The sequence below is a fragment of the Xenopus tropicalis genome, chromosome 5 (genome assembly GCF_000004195.4).
Source record: "Xenopus tropicalis strain Nigerian chromosome 5, UCB_Xtro_10.0, whole genome shotgun sequence".
Lineage (NCBI taxonomy): Eukaryota > Metazoa > Chordata > Amphibia > Anura > Pipidae > Xenopus > Xenopus tropicalis.
Genome location: NC_030681.2, coordinates 147,546,266 through 147,570,611, shown reverse-complemented (window position 1 = coordinate 147,570,611; position 24,346 = coordinate 147,546,266). Strand labels below are relative to the sequence as shown.

At 43.6% G+C, this 24,346-nt stretch overlaps 1 protein-coding gene across 2 annotated transcripts in view; it reads left to right on the top strand.

Annotated features, from left to right (window-relative positions):
* Positions 1 to 24,346, top strand: part of runx2 (RUNX family transcription factor 2) — a 157,440-nt gene that overhangs the window by 96,262 nt on the left and 36,832 nt on the right. For both annotated transcript variants that reach the window (XM_012970171.3, NM_001135116.2), the window contains 2 exon segments: positions 5,138 to 5,294; positions 21,949 to 22,053. In XM_012970171.3, the coding sequence (XP_012825625.1) occupies positions 5,138 to 5,294; positions 21,949 to 22,053 (262 nt within the window).

Sequence of the window (24,346 nt, the reverse complement as noted above, 5' to 3'; positions counted from 1 at the left end):
GTGCAGTTACCGTACGTCTGGGCTGCCCAGTTAATACTTGCTGATACAGATCTGCATGAGAGATTTCGGCTACGAGCCATACATTTAGCCATTGTTACCGGCCCTATTTGAAATACAGCAAGGAGCTTTTATAATACAGGAAGGATTAACATTGTTTCAGGTAATGGAGTGCCGGCAGGGCCCACTGATTAGTAATATTGCTATAAAGGCCAAAAATATCATTTAAAATAGACGTTTATCAGCCAAATAAAAAATTGGTTAGATGACTAACATTTAATTTGTCTGCTGAAGTAATTATTAAGTTACTATTTTGTATTTTATTAGAATTACAGATACTGTTAATGATCTATAATCTGGAAACCCGTTATCCAGAAAGTCCACGCCAGTGTCTTGTTACCTAATCTATGTCAATATTAAAACAATCCTATTTGTATTTTTTTTAGTCTGTGGGAAATTCTGCTCCTTTACCTTCCCTAATTGACATTTATTGTGAAAATAAAAATTTCCTTGCAAAATATTGACATAGATGTATATGGGATCCCATAATGGAAACCCATTATCCAGAAAGCTCCAAATTTTAGAAAGGTCATGTCCCATAGACCAGCCCCATTGGGTTTATTTCATGGTTAAATGATTCCCTTTTCTCTATAATAATAAAACAGTACCTGTACTTGATCCCAACTAAGATATAATTACCCCTTATTGGGGCAGAACAGCCCTATTGGGTTTATTTAATGGTTAAATGATTCCCTTTTCTCTGTAATAATAAAACAGTACCTGTACTTGATCCCAACTAAGATATAATTACCCCTTATTGGGGGCAGAACAGCCCTATTGGGTTTATTTCATGGTTAAATGATTCCCTTTTCTCTGTAATACTAAAACAGTACTTGTACTGGATCCCAACTAAGATATAATTACCCCTTATTGGGGCAGAACAGCCCTATTGGGTTTATTTCATGGTTAAATGATTCCCTTTTCTCTGTAATAATAAAACAGTACCTGTACTTGATCCCAACTAAGATATAATTACCCCTTATTGGGGGCAGAACAGCCCTATTGGGTTTATTTCATGGTTAAATGATTCCCTTTTCTCTGTAATAATAAAACAGTACCTGTACTTGATCCCAACTAAGATATAATTACCCCTTATTGGGGGCAGAACAGCCCTATTGGGTTTATTTAATGGTTAAATGATTCCCTTTTCTCTGTAATAATAAAACACTACCTGTACTTGATCCCAACTAAGATATAATTACCCCTTATTGGGGCAGAACAGCCCTATTGGGTTTATTTAATGGTTAAATGATTCCCTTTTCTCTGTAATAATAAAACACTACCTGTACTTGATCCCAACTAAGATATAATTACCCCTTATTGGGGCAGAACAGCCCTATTGGGTTTATTTCATGGTTAAATGATTCCCTTTTCTCTGTAATAATAAAACACTACCTGTACTTGATCCCAACTAAGATATAATTACCCCTTATTGGGGCAGAACAATCCTATTGGGTTTAATTAATGGTTAAATGATTCCCTTTTCTCTGTAATAATAAAACAGTACCTGTACTTGATCCCAACTAAGATATAATTACCCCTTATTGGGGCAGAACAGCCCTATTGGGTTTATTTCATGGTTAAATGATTCCCTTTTCTCTGTAATAATAAAACAGTACCGGTACTTGATCCCAACTAAGATATAATTACCCCTTATTGGGGCAGAACAGCCCTATTGGGTTTATTTCATGGTTAAATGATTCCCTTTTCTCTGTAATAATAAAACAGTACCTGTACTTGATCCCAACTAAGATATAATTACCCCTTATTGGGGCAGAACAGCCCTATTGGGTTTATTTAATGTTTCAGTTATTTTTTTAGTAGAATTGTGGTCATTTGCTTCCAAAATTGTCCTTTTCTTACTGCGTATGAAATTTCAGATTTCTCAATGCACCCTAAAGTTTGCCCAGGAGCAGTAACCCATAGCAACCAATCAGCAGGTAGAATTTACTGGTCACCTGTTTAAAAGCAAACATCTTGCTTTTGGGCAAACTTAGTGCCTTTTTTTTTCCATATAGGAGCTAGATTCATGCAATCTTAAACTGCCGATTATTCTTCTTATTATTAAATCATCAAAAAATGAGTAATAATTATTACTATTACTAAATAAAATCTTAATAACTACCTCTACCAATAGGCAGTATTTGAAAGACTGACCATGCTTAGTTATTAGTCGTGTTGTAGGGGGCAGTCAATTTTTCATTCCTCATGCCCTTAAAAATCAGTATCCTAAAAGCAGAAAAATAAGAGCAATTTAATAAGTTCCAGTGCCTTTTTATGACTTTGGTTACAAGTTTAATTGGTGGCCATGTGCTCTTTGGGGGGCAGGGGGGGCACGCACGTAGGAAAAATAAACTCAGCTAGAAGAGGCAAGCTTTCAGCTCTCAGGATATTGAGATAGGAGGAGAAATGTTTTGGAAAGAAAAAATGGAATCAGTAGCTTTTATGGATTTTACCCCAGAGGAAGGAAATGTGTACAAATGTGGAACTCCCAGTAGGTAATTCTGGGAGTTTGTTGGCCTTGTCCACTCCATTACACCCCAACTATTCAGTGTCTCATTATGGAAGCAGCAAACCCAGTGGTAATTGGGGAGGAGCTGGAGCAAAAGTGGGGGGTCGTTATGGTGAGATTTGGAAATAATATCTATTTGCTTTCCTAGATACCCCTGAAAGCCCAGCTGAAAGACCAGTTGGGCCGAGATTTGGGTTGAAAACCTATTTGGGTCCTAAATATTCTTGGAGCTATCCCTATATCTGTGGGGATAGTAGGTATAGAAGAGCAAGGGTTAGATAGAGACAGTAGGGCAAGATGGAGATAGTAGGTCAAGATGATGACAGTGGGTTAAATTGGAGACAGTAGGGCAAGATGGAGACAGTAGGCCAAGATGGTGACAGTGGGGAAAACTGGAGACAGTAGGGCAAGATGGAGACAGTAGGACAAGATGGAGACAGTAGGCCAAGATGGTGACAGTGGGGAAAGCTGGAGACAGTATGGCAAGATGGAGACGGAAGGGCAAGATGGAGATAGTAGGCCAAAATGGTGACAGTGGGCAAAGATGGAAACAGTAGGCCAACATAGTGACAGTGGGGAAAGCTGAAGACAGTAGGGCAAGATGGAGACAGGAGGGCAAGATGGAGACAGGAGGGCCAGATGGAGACAGTAGGTGAAGATGAAGACAAATGGGGCAAAATGTAAATAGTAGAGCATTACTGAGACAGTAGGGCAAGATGGACACTGTAGGGCAAGGTAGCCATAGTAATACTTTATATCATTGTTTTCCAAACTGTGCTTAAATTGCAGTTTTCGTCTCAGAATTCTCCTGGGACTGTTTATGTAAGTTTGAAGTCTAATCAATAGTTGTGGTAGGGCCAAGGGCAGAACAAACATTTTCAGGGCCTCATTATATAAAGCAGGGCTGACCAATTTGCATTCCCTTAATAGTCCTTGAAGTGCAACTAGCTGATCATGCAGTTAAGAAACAAATGAAGGTTGGGGAGTCCTACTTGTGCCCCACATAATCTGGTTGCCATACGGCAGTTCCCAGCTAAAGACTTGCCTAGGGAGAATACAGTAGTAGTGGTATGTCTGCATGTCAGTAGAGGTTGAAGTGGTCTAGTTGAGACATGATAATGATGTGAATGAGAGTATTGGTTTGTAGAGGTGGCTCTAAACAGGCTTATAAAATCTGCTGACACAGCCCTTCTGGACAAAGTTGGCAGCTTATCATCCTGTAAATAAGGCAAAATTTGATTTCCTTGTCATGGCAAGGTCCACACTGGCTCGTGATTGCTTCCCTCTTCCAGTGGCCTGCATTTACCAACATTATGACCCAATCATAAGCCATCTTAAGGGTGAAGGCTGAACTGTAGGGTGGAAATGAGTGGAATTAGTTGTGTTGTAGGGGTAGAGTATTGGTAAAGTACTGGTCTGCAAAGTGGAATGCAGACAGGACATGATGAGGGTGGGGATGAGAGTACTGGTTTGTAAGGTGGAAGGCTAAACAGTAGATGTTGCAGTAGCCCAGACAGGACATGATAAGGGTGGGGATGAGAGTACTGGTTTGTAAGGTGGAAGGCTAAACAGTAGATGTTGCAGTAGCCCAGACAGGACATGATAAGGGTGGGGATGAGAGTACTGGTTTGTAAGGTGGAAGGCTGGACAGTAGATGTTGCAGTAGCCCAGACAGAACATGATAAGGGTGGGGATGAGAGTACTGGTTTGTAAGGTGGAAGGCTAAACAGTAGATGTTGCAGTAGCCAGACAGGACATGATGAGGGTGGGGATGGGAGTACTGGTTTGTAAGGTGGAAGGCTAAACAGTAGATGTTGCAGTAGCCAGACAGGACATGATGAGGGTGGGGATGAAAGTACTGGTTTGTAAGGTGGAAGGCTAAACAGTAGATGTTGCAGTAGCCAGACAGGACATGATGAGGGTGGGGATGGGAGTACTGGTTTGTAAGGTGGAAGGCTAAACAGTAGATGTTGCAGTAGCCAGACAGGACATGATGAGGGTGGGGATGAAAGTACTGGTTTGTAAGGTGGAAGGCTAGACAGTAGATGTTGCAGTAGCCCAGACAGGACATGATGAGGGTGGGGATGGGAGTACTGGTTTGTAAGGTGGAAGGCTAGACAGTAGATGTTGCAGTAGCCCAGACAGGACTTAATAAGGGTGGGGATGACATAACGGCTTTGTAAGTATGGAGGCTGAACAGTATATGCTGCAGTAGTCAAGACAACAACATCATAGACTTGTAATGTTTTACCCAGCCATATTCTTCATTACTGTACCTAACTCAGTATAACTCAGTTTTCTTCAAGTCCTGATACTTTCACTTAACATGTCCCATCTTGTCTACTGTAACCTCTAATGTTCTAAATATAATCCATTAATATATTACTCTATTGCAGTAGGACCATGGTGATGGTCCTCAGATGGTCTTCCTCAGTCCGACAGCCATATAAAAATGTTGGGAGCAGTCATTCTCAGTTGAAATTTGAACCATCTTGCTCATAAAGAAAACTCAAGATGATGTTTACATGCCCTTAAACTTTACTAACCCTTTTTGTCCTGTATACACAGGTGGTTGCCCTAGGAGAGGTGTCGGATGGTTCTGTGGTCACGGTCATGGCTGGCAATGATGAAAATTATTCAGCGGAACTCAGAAACGCCTCTGCGGTCATGAAAAACCAAGTGGCAAGGTTTAACGATCTGAGATTTGTGGGCAGGAGTGGAAGAGGTAAGGACCCCCCAATCAATGCACAGATACTACTGCACCCTCATACCAACTTTGTGGTTAACGTATTAGTTATTGCTGCAACACATGGCAGAGCAAAGGCCTGCTGGGAGCCAGCAAGTCTCATATGGTCCTTGGTATTTTCTTTAAGGCAGCCATTTTGCTCTGATTCATATCCTTCCCCAACCTTTTATACTTGTGAGCCACACAAGCATGAAATAAGTTCCTTGGGGGGTGCCAAATAAGGGCTGTGATTGGCTATTGGGTAGCCCCATGGGGACTGCTGGCCTGCAGGAGGCTCTGCTTGGGGTAAAACTGTGTCTCTGAACTTCCAAAACTTGCTTCCAAGCTCCAAGATTTTCAAATGGGCTTCTACCTTGAGGCCACTGGGAGCAACATCAAAGGGGGCGGTGAGCAACGTATTACTCACGAGCCACTTTTTGGGGATCACTGCTCTACATGATGGGCACAAAACCCCATAACCAACTTGTTATAATTGCGTAAACCATAGTATAATGCAAGGTGCATTGTGGGCAAAAAACATGCTTTTTTGACCTGTGGCCCCTTGCTGGACAACTCCCATACCCTCCTCTTTGTGGGGGGCTGAGTAATAAAAGGCACTAGGTTTCCCCAGGAGCAGTAACCCATAGCAACCACCCAACAGGCACCATTTCCTGGTCACCTGTTTAAAAGCAAGCATCTTATTGGTTGCTACAGGTTACTGCTTCTGGGCAAACTTAGTGCCTTTATTACGTATGGGGAATATCCTTTAAAAATTACATTTCCGTGCTTTTATTTTTTAATTCCCTTACCCTTGATTTACGGGCGAGCTGTTTTCTCTTAAATACAGCGAGTGGCAATAAACCAGACAACTGTCAAACCGGGAGACAGCCAAACCCGTAGGCTGCTGTGGTTGACATTTTTACTGCTAAGTGAAGGCCGACGCTCTTATCCACTCTCCACAGACCTTGAGTCCATTCGCTCGGCTCAGAATGAAATAAACATTCGCTTACTTTGCACTTTTCCTAAAGTCCATCGCGCCGGATACTTAATCTCGACCTCTTCTGTCTCCTAATCACCCTTTTTTTTTATATCCCTTTGGCTTTTTTTCAGTTGTCTTTCTGGTATGACACAAAGCCAGTGTTTGGCTCTTTCTTTTTTTCTCTTTCTCTTGTCTGTATCACTGCGACTGTCTCATCATGGGTTATGGAGACCTTTAAAAAGGACCGGCCTATTCCCTTATGATGTCAGTCCCTGGCCAATGGCAGGAGCAGATGGTCATACCGAATATAAAAATGGCTATGGGGGGAGCTAAAATAAACCAGCAAAGAAACCTTGTTTGCTATAATGGTACCTCATTGTGATCCTAATGGTTTCCCTGTTTTAGATACTCTCCAATCCATAAACCTCAGAGATTAGCTCCTCCCCTATTGCATATTTAATGAATGAGGACCACTAATTAGTCGGTGGAAGGAACATATAAGCAGAGACCCAATTTTGGACTTTTTTTTCCTAGAACCCACCTGATACCCTGAGCCCAATTTCACACCTATTAGATACAAAAAATGCTTAATGGTTAGCTTTTTATATAGGATGGGATGATGGGAATTCTCCTAGGCTAGGACCCATAAGGGCAGGAATCCCTAAACTTTTGTACTTTTGCGCCACACTCAGATGTAAAAAGGGTTGGGGAGCCACCAGGGTTGGACCAGACCCGACCCTTGCGGCGCTCTCCCTGCCCGACCGCTTCTGCCCCAACGCGTTAAATTTAAGCGCTCGGGGAAGGACGTCGGGTGGGGGGCCCTGCGAGGGGGGGGGAGGCTATGGGCGCAGGCCATATGGGCGGGCAATGGCCGCGGGCCCCGGTGGGCCCTTCACCCCCCAGTCTGACCCTGGGAGCCACACAAGCATGAAAAAAGTTCTTTGGGGGTGCCAAATAAGGCCTGTGATTGGCTATTTGGTAGCCCCATGGGGACTGCTGGCCTGCAGGAGGCTCTGCTTGGGGTAACACTGTGTCTCTGGGCTTCCAAAACTTGTCTCCAAGCCAGAAATGTAAACATGGCACCTACTTTGAGGCCACTGGGAGCAACATCAGAGGGGTTGGGGACCAACGTGTTGCTTATGGGCCAATGGTTGGGGATCCCTGTACTGGTGCCTGGGCCCACCAGGAGATCTTCAGGTACTCTGGGAGGCCAATTAAAGCTGCAGAGATCAGCCTATGAGAATCCAAATATGGGTATTTCCATGTCCAAGTCCTGCCCACTGCATGCCATATTATTAACTGACCACACCCCTTGCTTAACCCTTGCTGAGGTATAAATACAGATGACTTCTAAAATGCAGGAGCTTTGTTGTGGCTACAATGCTATTGGTACTGACGAACCAAATATGTATCCACGCGTGAAACAGCGCCCCCTTTTTACTAAACCACCTATAGCTGAATACACAGTTGGCTTCACAGAGCAGTAAAACTGCACATAGAAAGGACTGGTGCTACTGAGCAGGACTAGCCATATACAAAACATTTCTTCCTACCGAGCTCCATAAACCGTCTCCTTTAAATGTAAATGTTTATATGAATGTAAATGTTTATACAAAGGGAAATTGCATTACTGGCCATTTAAGCCCGCTTCTTTACATTTGAGATTTGCTTTTTCTTTCTTTTCTTTTTTTTTTTAAATTCTTAATATTTTCTCATATATTTTTTTTTCTTCTTAAAGAAATTGGGTTTGACAGTGGAAAATGTGGGCAGATTGTCAAAGAAAATCTTTCCTGTATGATCATATAGATGATAAGTCCTGCCATGCACTTTTATGTGTGTGTGGGGGGGGGGGGGCACTAAGTGCTTTTGCCAAAGGCGAGAGTTTTTGGATGATTGGAACCATTTGCTACAGAGTCGCCAACTGCGTTGCCGCAGCCATGTTGGTTTTTAGATAGCAAAGGGGTAAGTTCACACCTGGGAACCACACAACAGAAGTTCCTGCGGCTCCTACCCAAAGAACTTTACATAAAATTGCTCAGAGTGATCTTAATCTTTTTTTTTTCTTTTAGTTTTCATGACATTAGCAGTTTTACACTGCTAATATTGTTTCTTTATAACAGGAGCTGCTGCTGTGTCTGATCGGCAGACGTAGCTGAAGTTACAGATGCAGGACGTGTCCTAATGCTTCTCTGCTCAGTTCAATTAGCAGTGTAAAACTGCTAATATGATGAAAACTAAAAAAAAATATATTGCAAAAGTGCTCAGAGGAGTACTATGGGCAATTTAACATAAAGTTGTTTGGGTGGGTATATGCAGGGCCGCTGCTCCCTATAAGTGGAGTATGCAGTCTGCATAGGGCACCAACTCCCAGAGGGGCACCATCCCAGCTGCTCAAAAAAATCATTTTTATATATTATAACATACCCCCCAACACTGTCCCGCCAGTTTTTATAGCGCATCCTATGGGGGCAATTGGGGGCACTTACTATGGGAGCATTGTCTATGGGGGATATTGGGGGCTCTGTGTGTGGGGCCCCTATAGTAGGTTTTTTTTTATTATTTTATTTTTACTTTCCTAAAATTTGGGGGAGGGGACACAAAAGTAAATTTCTGCTTAGGGCACCCATTTGGCCAGCAGCGGCCCTGGGTATATGTCTTCTTTAATTATTTGGAACCTCACCATCCTCCCTATTTATGTTTGATGCTTCCATACTGCGGCCCCCCAAAGTCATCGGAATTGCCAGAAAGTGGGCAGGGCTTTACTGGTCACAACTGGGTCTGCGGCTAATGTGCAAATGAGGTCAAAATATGTGTGAAGGAAGCACTGGTTGGCTAAGAGCAGTGATAGGAGGATTTGCATTGTTGCCTTGCAGCGGTAGGGTCTTGGGTTTGATTCCCACCACGGCAGTAGCTTCCGGTACAACTGACCCTACTATGTTTGTGTGGTATTGAAATCTACACTGCTGCTCTGTCTCAGCTTTTCCTACCTTGAATCCAGTTTGTTTATATATCAAAGAATTTACAACAAAAAAAAAAATGACCATGGAGATATTCATTAATTGATTATCAGAAAGCTCCTCCCCCCCCCCGGCCGCTGCAACACAGCACGTATCATTTCATACATCCCGCCTTCTATCAAAAATAGCAGAACAAATATTTACCCGGCGGCACATCTGATAAACCGCTTTGGTAGAACTAGTACAACTTGTATTTGTGTTCTTCTGTCTCCTTTAATAGAAATCAGGTTTTACACCGTATTTTGTTTCCATTGGAAAAATGTGAAAAACGCTAGCGCTGCTAAATTGATAACGTCTGTCAGAGTGACCTGCGAGGGCTGGGTCACCTCAACAGCGATAAAGCCGGCGATACGGCCCAGCGGGCATCGGGTTTGTCAGGAGCTGTGCGATAATTAGAGCGGGAGTCGTTAGTCTAAACACAGTCGCAGCAGTGACTCAAACCCACAGACTTGATTGTTGGGAGCTGAGGGCACGGATTCACGGGGGGGAGTCGGATTGGGGAGATGGGATTGTCGGATCGGGGAGGTGATGGGAAGCTGATTACAGGAATAAAGCAGGAGATATGAGATATAGGGGTAAAGGAACTGAGAGATGATTGGGAGAGAAGGATAGAAAGGGTAGGAATCAGGGACAGACCCTCAGGCTGCTGCATTGCTTTACTATTAAATATATTATTACCTACAGCTCAATGGGAGAAGAGAACCAGCTAAGATATCTGTTATCTGATTGTAGTGGCTGTGTAGGTCCCATCGAACATGGTCTTTAGTAAATGTGTATTGTCAGGGTCCTGCCCAAGCCTAATAGTGCCAGTCTCTGCCATACCTGTCCTGTTAACCATTTGTATGCATGGAAAGTGTCTGCGGGAGGCGGGGATCATGGGGGTCCGAGTGCTGCAATAGATCTAATTGAACCGGCATTCACTGCACTTACACTGGAGAAAAGGATAGGCAGAGAGGATAGAGAGATATCAATAGAGAGATAGATAGATAGATAGATAGATAGATGGATAGATAAATAGATAGATGATAGATAAATAGATAGATAGATATATAGATAGATAGATATATAGATAGATAGATGATAAATAGATAGATGATAGATAAATTAGATAGATAGATAGATTGATAGATAAATAGATAGATGATAGATTAATAGATAGATAGATGATAGATAGATAAATAGATAGATAGATGATAGATAGATAGATGATAGATAGATAAATAGGTAGATAGATAGATAGATGATAGATAGATAGATAGATAGATAGATAGATAGATGATAGATAGATAGATAGAGAGATAGATAGATAAATAGATAGATACATAGATTGATAGATGATAGATAGATGGATAGATAGATAGATGATAGATAAATAGATAGATAGATGATAGATGGATAGATAGATAGATAGATGATAGATAGACAGATAAATAGATATATAGATGATAGATAGATGGATAGATAGATGATAGATAAATAGATAGATGATAGATAGATAGATAGATACATGATAGATAGACAGATAAATAGATAGATAGATGGTAGATGGATAGATGGATAGATAGATAGATGGATAGATAGATAGATGATAGATAAATAGATAGATAGATTATAGATAGATAGATAGATAGATAGATAGATGGATAGATAGATAGATAGATAGATAGATGATAGAGAGATAGACATGGATGGATAGAGAGAGAGGGGTAAATGGGCAGTTGTTGGTTACTTGATAGATAGATGATAGATAAATAGATAGATAGATAGATAGATAGATAGAGGTACAAAGCTGCTCACAGTGAAGTCACTCCCCACAATATATAAAAGGCACCCACAGCTGCCTGGAGACAAGAGGACTGGGTCTGCCGCTGGTACCATCTGTGCAGGCCTTGAGGTGGGGGCTGCCAGTGTGTTTGTCATAATATGCTTGGGGGCCTTATATAGTATACTCCACTGGGGCAGGGACTGATGGGAATGTGATAGGGACCTTAGATTGTAAGCTCACTGGGGCAGGGACTGATGGGAATGTGATAGGGACCTTAGATTGTAAGCTCACTGGGGCAGGGACTGATGGGAATGTGATAGGGACCTTAGATTGTAAGCTCTACTGGGGCAGGGACTGATGGGAATGTGATAGGGACCTTAGATTGTAAGCTCACTGGGGCAGGGACTGATGGGAATGTGATAGGGACCTTAGATTGTAAGCTCACTGGGGCAGGGATTGATGGGAATGTGATAGGGACCTTAGATTGTAAGATCACTGGGGCAGGGACTGATGGGAATGTGATAGGGACCTTAGATTGTAAGCTCACTGGGGCAGGGGCTGATGGGAATGTGATAGGGACCTTAGATTGTAAGCTCACTGGGGCAGGGACTGATGGGAATGGGAAAGGGACCTTAGATTGTAAGCTCACTGGGGCAGGGACTGATGGGAATGTGATAGGGACCTTAGATTGTAAGATCACTGGGGCAGGGACTGATGGGAATGTGATAGGGACCTTAGATTGTAAGCTCCACTGGGGCAGGGACTGATGGGAATGTGATAGGGACCTTAGATTGTAAGCTCCACTGGGGCAGGGACTGATGGGAATGGGATAGGGACCTTAGATTGTAAGCTCACTGGGGCAGGGACTGATGGGAATGTGATAGGGACCTTAGATTGTAAACTCACTGGGGCAGGGACTGATGGGAATGTGATAGGGACCTTAGATTGTAAGCTCACTGGGGCAGGGACTGATGGGAATGTGATAGGGACCTTAGATTGTAAGCTCACTGGGGCAGGGACTGATGGGAATGTGATAGGGACCTTAGATTGTAAGCTCACTGGGGCAGGGACTGATGGGAATGTGATAGGGACCTTAGATTGTAAGCTCACTGGGGCAGGGATTGATGGGAATGTGAGAGGGGCCTTAGATTGTAAGCTCACTGGGGCAGGGACTGATGGGAATGGGATAGGGACCTTAGATTGTAAGCTCACTGGGGCAGGGACTGATGGGAATGGGATAGGGACCTTAGATTGTAAGCTCACTGGGGCAGGGACTGATGGGAATGGGATAGGGACCTTAGATTGTAAGCTCACTGGGGCAGGGACTGATGGGAATGTGATAGGGACCTTAGATTGTAAGCTCACTGGGGCAGGGATTGATGGGAATGTGAGAGGGGCCTTAGATTGTAAGCTCACTGGGGCAGGGACTGATGGGAATGGGATAGGGACCTTAGATTGTAAGCTCACTGGGGCAGGGACTGATGGGAATGGGATAGGGACCTTAGATTGTAAGCTCACTGGGGCAGGGACTGATGGGAATGGGATAGGGACCTTAGATTGTAAGCTCACTGGGGCAGGGACTGATGGGAATGTGATAGGGACCTTAGATTGTAAGCTCACTGGGGCAGGGATTGATGGGAATGTGAGAGGGGCCTTAGATTGTAAGCTCACTGGGGCAGGGACTGATGGGAATGGGATAGGGACCTTAGATTGTAAGCTCACTGGGGCAGGGACTGACGGGAATGGGATAGGGAACTTAGATTGTAAGCTCACTGGGGCAGGGATTGATGGGAATGTGAGAGGGGCCTTAGATTGTAAGCTCACTGGGGCAGGGACTGATGGGAATGTGAGAGGGGCCTTAGATTGTAAGCTCACTGGGGCAGGGACTGATGGGGCCGATGGGAATGGTGAGCATGGCTGCATAAATGTATTTAATGTGTCTTTAATAAAAATCTGTAGCCAATTTATTATGGACTTGAAGTTAATCAGAGGATGTTCTTTAGTGTGAGGCTCCTGAGAGTTGGCCGGGTTCCCACATAACAATTTCTGTATTTAAGAAGAAGAAGGGAGGGGGCCGGCCGGCTTAGCGGGAGAATAATGACCCTCTGACGGTAGTGAATTATTTCCCAGTGACCCCTCACTCCCTGCATCTTATGATCTTAGGACAAGACTTGGGGAGACTTTCCCTTCCCTGGAGCTGCCAGACGTGGGGTTGGGGATGGCAATATGGGCCCCATCGTGCCTTCCTCTTCCTCCCTGGGCTTCTCACGTTGCAGCCAGCGCTTAGGTATGTGCGCAGGGGGAAATGCTGAGCTCGGCAGCTTCTCAGAGCAGCTACAATAAGCAGCTTTTATGCCTCGGGATAAGGCGTCCGTCCGCTCGCTAACATTCCGGATACAGGTCTGCAGAAACCTGATGGGAAATTGATAACATTGCCCATGAACAAACTGCCATGTTTGCTTAATGAGAAGGACTCAAATATTTACTTACGTGTCGTTTTCAGGAAAAAGGCACCTTTTCAATGTGATTGATGAAATATATTTGATTCCGCTTCCTTCCAGTCACAGGATTCTGTCTGGACTGCAGAAAAGTATAATGAGGCCTTGTTATGTATATAAATATAATAGATAAAGGCTGGGCATGGCTGTGCTGGTCACGTCCCATAGCCCTCCTATTGTGTTATCACGAAGAAGCCTGCAGAAGGCCTGATTTATTGACCAGGGGGTGTGGCTATTCAAGAGCAGTGAAAGATCATAGGATGTTGGCATGGAAGTAATGCTGCAGTCACCACGGCCAGCCCTTAAAGCAGGGGTGGCCAATACATTGATCACGGTCCACCAGTCGATCCCCCGTGAATCTGGAGATGCAGAAGTGCGTCGGGAATGTGTACGTACGCTGCGTCACGTATGTACGCATTCACACCGCACTTCCACATTCTCCGGTCGTCAGTCGATCGCGGAGGAAAAAAGTCTGGCCACCCCTGGCTTAAAGGGTTAAGGGGGTAGAACCCAAGCTGTGGGTTGATTGCTAGTGTAGAAAATGCTTCTGGAAGATGTGTGTTCTCACTCGCAACCACACTGACCGGCAGTTAGAGGGTTAAAAAATCCCCTAAAACTAGTCTGTACAGCCCCCATAATAACATACCTTTACCCCTGCATGCAGATTTAATTTGTTTCTCTATTACAAGCAGCTGAACTGAAGTTCTTTTACTGACTTCCTTGTCTAATGTGAAGCCCCGCCCTTTTTGCTTTATGAGCACTGCTCTCTTCGACTATGAAGACCTCAACAAGGTGTCTGCTGGGCATGCTCATTGCCTCTGGTTCAATTAAAATCAATCAGGCATGCCCATAGGCACCCGTTTTGAAGTCATCATAGTTGGAGAGAGAAGGAGGGTTCAGAAAGCAAAGGGGGCAGAGCTTCACACTAGACAAGGAAGTAACTAAAAGAACTGCTTAGAATTGAGTAACAAATAAAATCTGCCTCTAGGGATAAAGGTGTGTTATTCTGGGGGCTGTACAGTGTAAAATTAGAGATTAAAAAAAGGTTTACTTTTTGAGTATTTTTGCAGTTTACATTAATAGTCTATTTTTAGTGGTTCTGGATGTTAGCAGTTTTAGACTGCTCATACCAGGATTTTAACCTAACAGCTGCCTCTAAAAATTAGAAGTGCTTAGAAAGTGCATAGACAGTAAAGCTGGCCATAGCTGGCGATATTGGTCCCTTAGACCAATTCGGCAGCTTATCGGCCCATGTATGGGCACTAACAGGGCCTGCCCTGAAATCAGCTAGATCTCGATTGGGAAGGTTTGAAAATTAGTTGGATCAGGGACCTGGGGAAAAGGTGAATATAGAATAGGCAGGGAACTGGGCGGACTGGGTGGGGAAATGGGCAGGGTAGGGGTGGGCCTGTGATTATAGAGGCTGATCAGAACAAAAAAGGTGAGGAAAGGGGGGTGGTTTAGTACATTGCCAATACTGGTGCCGGCCCTAGCTGGTGATTTACTGGCTAGGCCAGTTCAATATTGGCCAGGTGGCAACTCTAGTCCAGGCCAAGCAAGTACCTATCACAGGGCAGTTATGCAGCTTGGAACAAGAAGGGGGCAATAAATATGTAATGTAGTTCTGGGTTGTTGGGGCCAACAGCTGGGCAGGGGGGTTCCATGATGGGCAGGGGGGAGTCCATGCTGGCTGGGGGGGTCCATGATGGGCAGGGGGTCCATGCTGGCCAGGGGGGTCTGGAGATGAGCTGATTAAATATAACATTCTATCTGTAGGATAAATCAGCTTTGCGGTTGCATGGGTTTGTGGCCCGGAGAAAAGCAGAATAGAAAGACCAATATTTCCAAAACCACAAATATCGCAGTCTGATGGCACTGAAAGTTAATGAGCCGCCCCTTTAAAGGAGTTTTTTTAATTTGTTTATTTTAATTTTTCCCCCCCGCATTTCTGTTTTAAAAGGCAGCGAGCGCTCTCGCCTTCCAACTCCTGTTTCCAGCAAAAAGCCCTTTGTAGGAGCAGAAAAGGTGCCGTAAATTTCAATAAATCCCCCTTTTTATGGCAAGCCGGCTTCACTGGAGGCTCCTCAAATTTTACAACAAGAAATAAAAAATATGGTGTTTTTCATGACAGTCCGAGCCAAAACGTAAATGCTCGCTTATAGCTTGTTGTGCTTTTAAAGGCTTACTCTTTCCCTGCCCCTCCTAAATCACTCCAGGCGGCTCCACGTCGGGGCGGGGGGGGGGGGGTTGCGCCTCCAAATTATATTTTTGTAAAAATCTAACTCTTTTCTTTCAGGAAATGCACAATGTTGCCCCCTTTACGTATTTATCTATAATGTAGGTGGGGTCATTAAAGGGGAACTCCACCCAAACACAATAATTTCAAGCCACTCTGCAATATACAGCAATTAAACAATATTCAGCCTTTTCATGATGTTTAATGTAATAATCTGGTTTGGAACAGTTCCCTAAGCCCCGCCCCCTGTTCCCCTGCTGATCTGGCTGGCTACTTTGTGACTCAAATAAAATGTAACAGTAGTCGCCTGCCTTCAGCCTGCCTCCTCCCAATCCCACAATTCCCTGCTGCACACGTGATGTCAGTAAGGAAAGGAACTTCACAATGCAATGCATTGTGGGGTATGTAGTTCCTGCATGCTGTCTGTAAGCTGTGGAGAAGTTGTTAGAATTTGTAACATCAGTGTTTTAGTCCCTCCTCCCCTGCCAGGATTTCAAATGATGCAGAAAGAGAGGAACTGTTTTGCAGCTGGATTTCACCATATAAAAATTGTATTTATTTATACTTTTTGAAGGAGCAGATTGCAGTGATGGGTAAATTAGGGGTTTCTATGTTGTGTGTAGGATCTTTAATAAATTTTGGTTTGGAAGCTGGAGTTCCGCTTTAATATAAAATAGAATACAAAAAAAGTGGGGTAAAGCAATTCTGTAAAGCAAAGGACGGAATTTCTGGTACAAGAAGGAAATGACTAGAAATCTGTTCAATAAGTGGCAATCGCAGCAACCACAAACCTCATTAAATGCAAATATGGGATATATTGGTCTCTCAATACAGTCATTGGCCTTATATATTTATAAAGCAGCAACAAGGAAGCCCACCGACGTATTGAATGCTTGTAAAGCTGGCCATATATGCTCAAATTTGGTTGGATATTTTGACCAATTTGGATTGTACCCAACTGCCTGGAAATTAGTGTCACCTACACGGCTGTTTCGACAGATCATTTTTCCATGCCGTTGGATCTCAGTCACCCTGCCCAAACTGAAACTGTTAAATGCTGGTTCTCCTTGGTGGTGGGTGCATAGTAAATCGGCAGATGACCCAAACAATCCAATCACATGGAACATATGGCTGCATCAGACCTTGCCCGCCCATTTGGCCCCACAGCACAACTGGTGGGATACATTTAAGTGAGCCCCTAAAGGCACCTACTGTATATGTGAGACTAGAGGCTACTAGTGGCACTTGCTCTAAAACTGGCCATACACACACGGATATTATCATACGAAACCTCATGGCATATGGTATTTGGTGTGTGTATGGCGGATCGACAGGGCAACGGATATTGTGAAGGCTGCGGACATCAGATTTTGATCGGGTACAGTTGAAGGCGCCAGAGCAAAATCTACCTTCAGGGCTGAATCGGCAGGTGGAGGTAGAGTGCCTATTGTTTCTACTTATATATCTGACGACTCAGCAACATTGTCCAGTGAGTTGGTCGATTCAGAAACATTGTCCAGTGAGTTGGTCATTGCTGGTTACTGCCATGTGCTCTTTGTGAAGTTAGTGGTCATAATTGGGATATTTTAGGTCTCGGTGTGCCCAGCCCTATCAAAGCTTGCTCTAAGAAGATTTTAATGCTTCTCAAACTCTACTGAATTTAGGTTTCATACACAGCTTCCTACACAACTTGTAATCAAAAAAACTAGAAAGTTTTGTTCCCTCCAGCATCATGTTGGTTCCCTTGTATTTGTCTTCTGCTGGTGGCAAATGTTTCCTTCTGGATCTCTGCTAATTTCCTTGATATAGTGGAATGTTTCTACAATATCCCCTTTCTCCCTTTTCTTCTCTGAGCTGTAACTATGAAGGAATTAGCCTGTAATGTAACTAAACCATTTTAGTGACCATCGTCTAGACCAGTGAGCTCCAACTGCTGACTCGGGGGCAACATGTTGCTTTCCACCCCCTCTGATGTTGCCCCAGTGGCTTCAAAGTAGGTGCTGTTTTTTCATTTCTGGCTTTGAGCAGAGCAGAGCTTTCTCTGGGCTAGCAGGCTACATGGGGCTTCCAAATAGCCAATCACAGCCCTTATTTGGCATCCCCAAGAAGCACAAGTAAAAATGGTTGGAGATCCCTGGTCTAGACTCGATTTCTATTTACGAAATATTGTTCTGTAGATTAGGCCTTTAAAGCCAGTTGGCCCCATGGGCCTATAATGGGGTAATAATGGTGGCCTAGGTAGGTTTCTTACAATGCTGATAGGTATCTGATATGCATTTTTCAGCAAGATATGGGCCAGGCAGACTGTTGGAAAGACTCCTTACACAGGTATGGCCAGTATTACACAGATATGGCCAGTATTACACAGGTATGGCCAGCTTAGTACTTGCTCCACCTTTGCCATTCCCAATACAGTTTACAGTTCTCATGTTTGACATATCGGGGATACCAGGATAGTATCTCCCCCCCCACCAGATTCTGCATTAGGAACCAGTCAAACTGAATCAGTTCCTACATGGCAGTGATACAGACCAAATGTTTCCCTGTATGAGAGGCCATGGTAGCCGGGGACACAGCCCAGTCAGGACATCAGAAGGTTTCTGGCAAGATCTCCTTCCCATAAGCAGGAGCAGAAGCGCAGGGAGAGATCAGTTAGGGCCGGCACTGCTCACTGTTTATTGAGTCTCTGCCTCCCGCCCACATCTTCCGCTCTTGGAACAGTTTGCAGAAGTGCCTCTGTCACACGAATAACTGTCATCTTCTCCAACTGACTGCAACTGTCAGTGAGTCTGCACATGGCGCTCTCGCAGCTCTGCCCTCTCTGCTCCTCACTTGTGGGAAGAACATTCACTCAGTTGTGGATGGGGCAGCCGGCTATGCATTCCTATAACGCATGTGCTTTAAATGCCACCAGGAGGAGGTCAATAACTACTTTGTTCTGAAAACATTACTCCCCGCCATTGGGATAACTTGAAATCATTTTTTGCCCCCCTTATTCTTTGAAAATAATTAGTAGAAAATACTTCTCATACTTCTCATACTACTCAGAGTGCCATGGCCTCAGCCTTTGGCCTCAAAATTTTGTATGATCATGGAACCCCTCAGTGACTTCTAATATCCTTATCATTTACAGTAGGGGGTACATTATCCCTTATAATACATGAGTGATACTCAGAGTTCCCTGCATAACTCAGCCTGCAGCCTTGTGCCTTTATATGGGCACAGAACCCCTCAGTGACTGCTAATATCCTTATCATTTACAGTAGGGGGTACATTATCCCTTATAATACATGAGTGATACTCAGAGTTCCCTGTATAACTCAGCCTGCAGCCTTGTGCCTTTATATGGGCACAGAACCCCTCAGTGACTGCTAATATCCTTATCATTTACAGTAGGGGGTACATTATCCCTTATAATACATGAGTGATACTCAGAGTTCCCTGTATAACTCAGCCTGCAGCCTTGTGCCTTTATATGGGCACAGAACCCCTCAGTGACTGCTAATATCCTTATCATTTACAGTAGGGGGTACATTATCCCTTATAATACATGAGTGATACTCAGAGTTCCCTGTATAACTCAGCCTGCAGCCTTGTGCCTTTATATGGGCACAGAACCCCTCAGTGACTGCTAATATCCTTATCATTTACAGTAGGGGGTACATTATCCCTTATAATACATGAGTAAAACCAGAGTTCCCTGTATAACTCAGCCTGCAGCCTTGTGCCTTTATATGGGCACAGAACCCCTCAGTGACTGCTAATATCCTTATCATTTACAGTAGGGGGTACATTATCCTTTACAATACATGGGTAATACTCAGAGTTCCCTGTATAACTCAGCCTGCAGCCTTGTGCCTTTATATGGGCACAGAACCCCTCAGTGACTGCTAATATCCTTATCATTTACAGGAGGGGGTACATTATCCCTTATAATGCATGGGTAATACTCAGAGTTCCCTGTATATATTTTTGTCCCTCTTTCCGTTTTCAAAATGTTTGATTGATTGGTGAGCTTACACCCGGGCGCTTGCTTTCTTCTTTATTCTGGCAGCGGCAGCAGTTGAAAGGTCGCTTGCGCCGTTACCCTTTAGCTTTGGAGCGTCGCTACAAACAATTAATGGGCAATTTTTCAGTTGCAAAGCTGAGCACCTGCAGCTAATAATCTGTCAGCAGTCTCGGGCAATAGAGGAAACGGGACATTTGCATGAACAACTGAGAGCCGGGGAAGGAAGTCTGGCCTTTGGGGAGTTAGGCACTTTGTAATCTTTTATTGCACGTTAATTGGCGCGGCCCTCCGCTAATATACTGTATGTACAATGAGGGTTCTTGTCATATACTCCCCCCAATGGTTTAGCTGCCTGGCCCCTGTGTGCTTGTTACTTTCACCGGCAATTTCATTTCAAAATTAATCAGCTGTTTCTATTCTACCAGTTCTGACTCCCCAAACAAAGTAGCAGAAGCCGGCTGATTACCAGACCTGGAAGAGAACTCACTTACGCCACGTTGTTTCGAGGTTCAGAACCCAAGAACAGAAAGGGATAAACGAACACTGTTTTCCAATTGAAAACTTACTTTCAAATCACTGAAACATAGGGGAAGATTTTCTTAAGCCCCTCCTCCTTTGAGACTGTAAATTGGGCCCCACCTTAATAGGGACAGTTGTCTAAAGAGGACAATATTAAGAAAACATAAACAACTTTATATTAAAGGGGAACTCTGGCTTCCGAACCAAAATGTGTCAAAGAGCCCCATACAACACAGGAACGCCTAATATACCTATCCCTGTAATCTGTTTCTTCAAAAATTATGAATAAATACCATTTATATGCTGAAATCCAGCTGCATCATTTGTAATCCTGGCAGGGGAGGAGGGACTAAAACATTGATGTTACAGATGTAATAACTTCTCCACAGCTTACAGGCAGCATGCAGGAACTACATAACCCACAATGCATTGCACTGGGATGTTCCTTTCCTTATTGACATCACGTGTGCAGCAGGGGATTGTGGGATTGGGAGGAGGCAGGCTGAAGGCAGGCTGAGGACAGGCGACTACTGTTACATTTATTTGAGTCTCAAAGTAGCCAGCCTGATCAGCAGGGGAACAGGGGGCGGGGCTTAGGGAACTGTTCCAAACCAGATTATTATATTAAATATCTTAAAAAGGCTGCATATATTTTAATTGATATATATTGCAAAGTTGCTTGGAATTATGTTTACTTTTCATAAAGTTGTGTTTGTTCCTTAAAAAAGAGAAAACTCTAAATCCTTACCATGTTAAAGCAGCTGTACAACTGTTTCTGCTACACTCAGTATGCCATTTCCCCTAAGGCTGTGCCAGGGCAGGTTAGATTGTAGATTTCTGAACACTACAGATGCATATATTGTCAGAGTATAAGTCCTGTAGTGGAAATATAACACCCCCCCCACACAGGTTTATAGGCCAAAAAGCGCAGCCGATGTGTCACATTTTGCGCAACTTCCTCCAGTGTCTCAGAGCCGTGGGAAAGCCGCCATTGGGTGATATCAGATCCCCAGTATAATATATTCTCAGTGCTTATTGTGTTTAGTGGCACCTACTCAGCTTATGGGAACCAGTCAGAGCTCCATAACACAAATGTCCTACAGCACGTTCTCTGCCTGCACTATGGGGCTTATTTATTATGCTGTGTAAAAAATGGCAACAAAAATCAAGTCTGGCGTTCGGACAACTTCTCCATTTATTTTACAGCTTTTTACACCATTTTTTGGTGAATTTTGTTTTACACGGCATAATAAATAGGCCCCTAAATGTCACTTGTCTGTCTGTATCAGGCTTATGCATCGGCAGCGTCTGTTGTGATTGGCAGGGAGGACCCAAAACTGGCACGGGGGGATCCCAACCAAAAGAAAGTGTAATGCCAATATACATTCATTCCAAATGTTTTGTGCAAATGTAATAGTTATTAGATGCAGTATCTGTGTTTACCTGTCTGTTCTCTGAATATAATCTCTTGAACTTTCTATAAACCTTTACCTATTTATGGCCACAAGGGGTGCTGTTACTGGCAGTGGAACGCATCAGGAGAGAAAAGCAATATGGAATGTAATATTTATCATAATATATGTATCATCTGATACCACTATTCTCATATATTTACTATTTTTCCTCGGCAGGGAAGAGTTTCACGCTCACCATAACCGTTTTCACAAACCCACCGCAAGTCGCCACCTATCACAGAGCAATAAAAGTGACCGTGGATGGCCCAAGAGAACCAAGACGTGAGTACCACACTCATATAAAGGGGAAATAACATAAAACAGGGGTGTCCAACCTGGGGGCCTTTTGGCTGTTTATGAAATACCTTATGGCCTTTATGTCTAAGGAAAATTATTTATGTCCTTCTCCACAGAACATTCCTTCTGTGCATATTTGTAATAATACATACAGGAGGGAGCTGCCATATTGATCAAGGCAAAGATTACTATGTAATTACTTTGTAGACTAATATATTGGTAATTAGGTAATGGGTGGCTCAGCAACATTATTATTATTATTTATTCTCTGATTGGTGTATATGAGCTGTCAAGAGGATCAGTGGGTGTGGCTGTGGTGCAACTGGGGTGTGGCCTAATTGTCATATTTTTTTTTTAACTGAAATGTTGGGAGGCAAGAGTAGTAATGCAAGGGTTGGGAAACCTGCTCCGCCCACACCCATAGTCACACCTACACACGTCGAGTAGGCCGTACTGCTTACCTGCTACAGAACCTGGGTAACCTGATATGATGTTTCCTAGCAATCTTCTTCCCTAATATAGCAGGGGCCCTACAATGATTTTGATCTGGGGCCCGGTAACTTCTAGGTAAATATGATCTCATAACATGACAGATGCGGAACCTCTGCCATAAAGCAAGACAGGACCGTTGTTTTTGACAGGAAGGAAGTAGCAGAGAGTCAGATGACAACCAGGAAATACACAATATCATGCAAGCACACACATGTATTTATAATGTTTACATACATAAAATAATTCCGTTTCCCCCACTACTATACACAGTACCCCACATAGTTTTCAGGAACATACGCTTTGTTCTGCCGGAATCCCTAATCTGAGAACTCGCCGCTCTCTTTGTACATGAAACATCTGTTCGTTTCCAGTTGCTCTGACCCGGTGTAAACACCACAAGCAAATCCCTCGTTGTGGTTAGTTGTAAAAATTCTTTTTGGTCACTATAATGATATTTCTGCGCACAAGTGACCTCTGCACATAGGGGAGCACAGAGAGACTACTAGTAGCCAGGGCATGTTGGTTATCAAGGCAATACTGAGGGCAGTGGCGTAAGCATAGGGGGCCCTCTTCCCTCCCCCCTCTGCATGACTGCACTAATGGGCTCCCTACCACCTTGTTGCGGCCTACAGTCCCCCCCACTATGGCACACACAAAGAGAGTGCTTGCAAGACATCCCCAGTGTTTGCCATACGCAGACTGTTTCCTATTTATTTAATTTGGAAGCAAGTAAAGATGGGAATATTTGCTGCTCTGCCAAAAACGTGGTCTATTCTCCATATGAGGGCTAATTTATAAACACTGGGCAAGTTTAAACCTGGGCAGTAACCCATAGCAACCAATCAGTGATTAGCTTTTTCAGCCAGCTGCAAGTTGAACAATGAAAACATATATATGATTGGTTGCCATGGGTTACTGCCCAGGTGTCTATGGTCTATGCTCCATATGAGGGCTAATTTATAAACACTGGGCAAGTTTGGACCTGGGCAGTAACCCTTAGCAACCAATCAGTGATAAGCTCTTTCAGCCAGCTGAAAGTTGAACAATGAAAACAAACATATGATTGGTTGCCATGGGTTACTGCCCAGGTGCAAATTTGCCCAGTGTTTATAAATGATGCATGTGTGCCATAGGGCTGAATATGGGAAGGCAGGCAGAGGTAGAATGCAATATTTGTGTTTGAGGTGGCTATCAGTAGCAATTTTATATCATGAATAAAGTAACCCTATTGTAAAATATAGGGATATTATCAATTCCATCACCAAGGAGTTCCATGACCAAATAAAAGCACAAGGCTGAAGGACAAGTGCTTTTATACAGGTTGTGGAACTCCAAGGTGACTTCTAATATCCTCATATTTTACAACAGGGGGTACTTTATTTATTATAATATACACGTTTTAGCGAGTCATGTGACAAATTACATCACACAGCTCTGATTATAACTGATGACATCACTAAGCACCGTGTATTAGGATATAATTTACAGTTTGGTCCCATAGGGAAATGACTGAACTCTATATTATATAGTATATTATGGTGTCTTTCTGGGGAGACAACACCTCCATTATTCCCTTGTGTGAAAGTGGGGCCTATGGTATACTGAAAACCTTTCCTGCACACCATAACTGTAGGGGTTTACAATGTAAGTAAGTAAGTAAGTAAGTAGAGTTTTATTGTCACACAATTGCTGTTGGCTACATGACTGCAAGCAAATGTCCCCTGAAATACTGTCTGTAGAACTTCCTGATCATGAAGCAGAAGTTGATCATGTGATCATGAAGGGC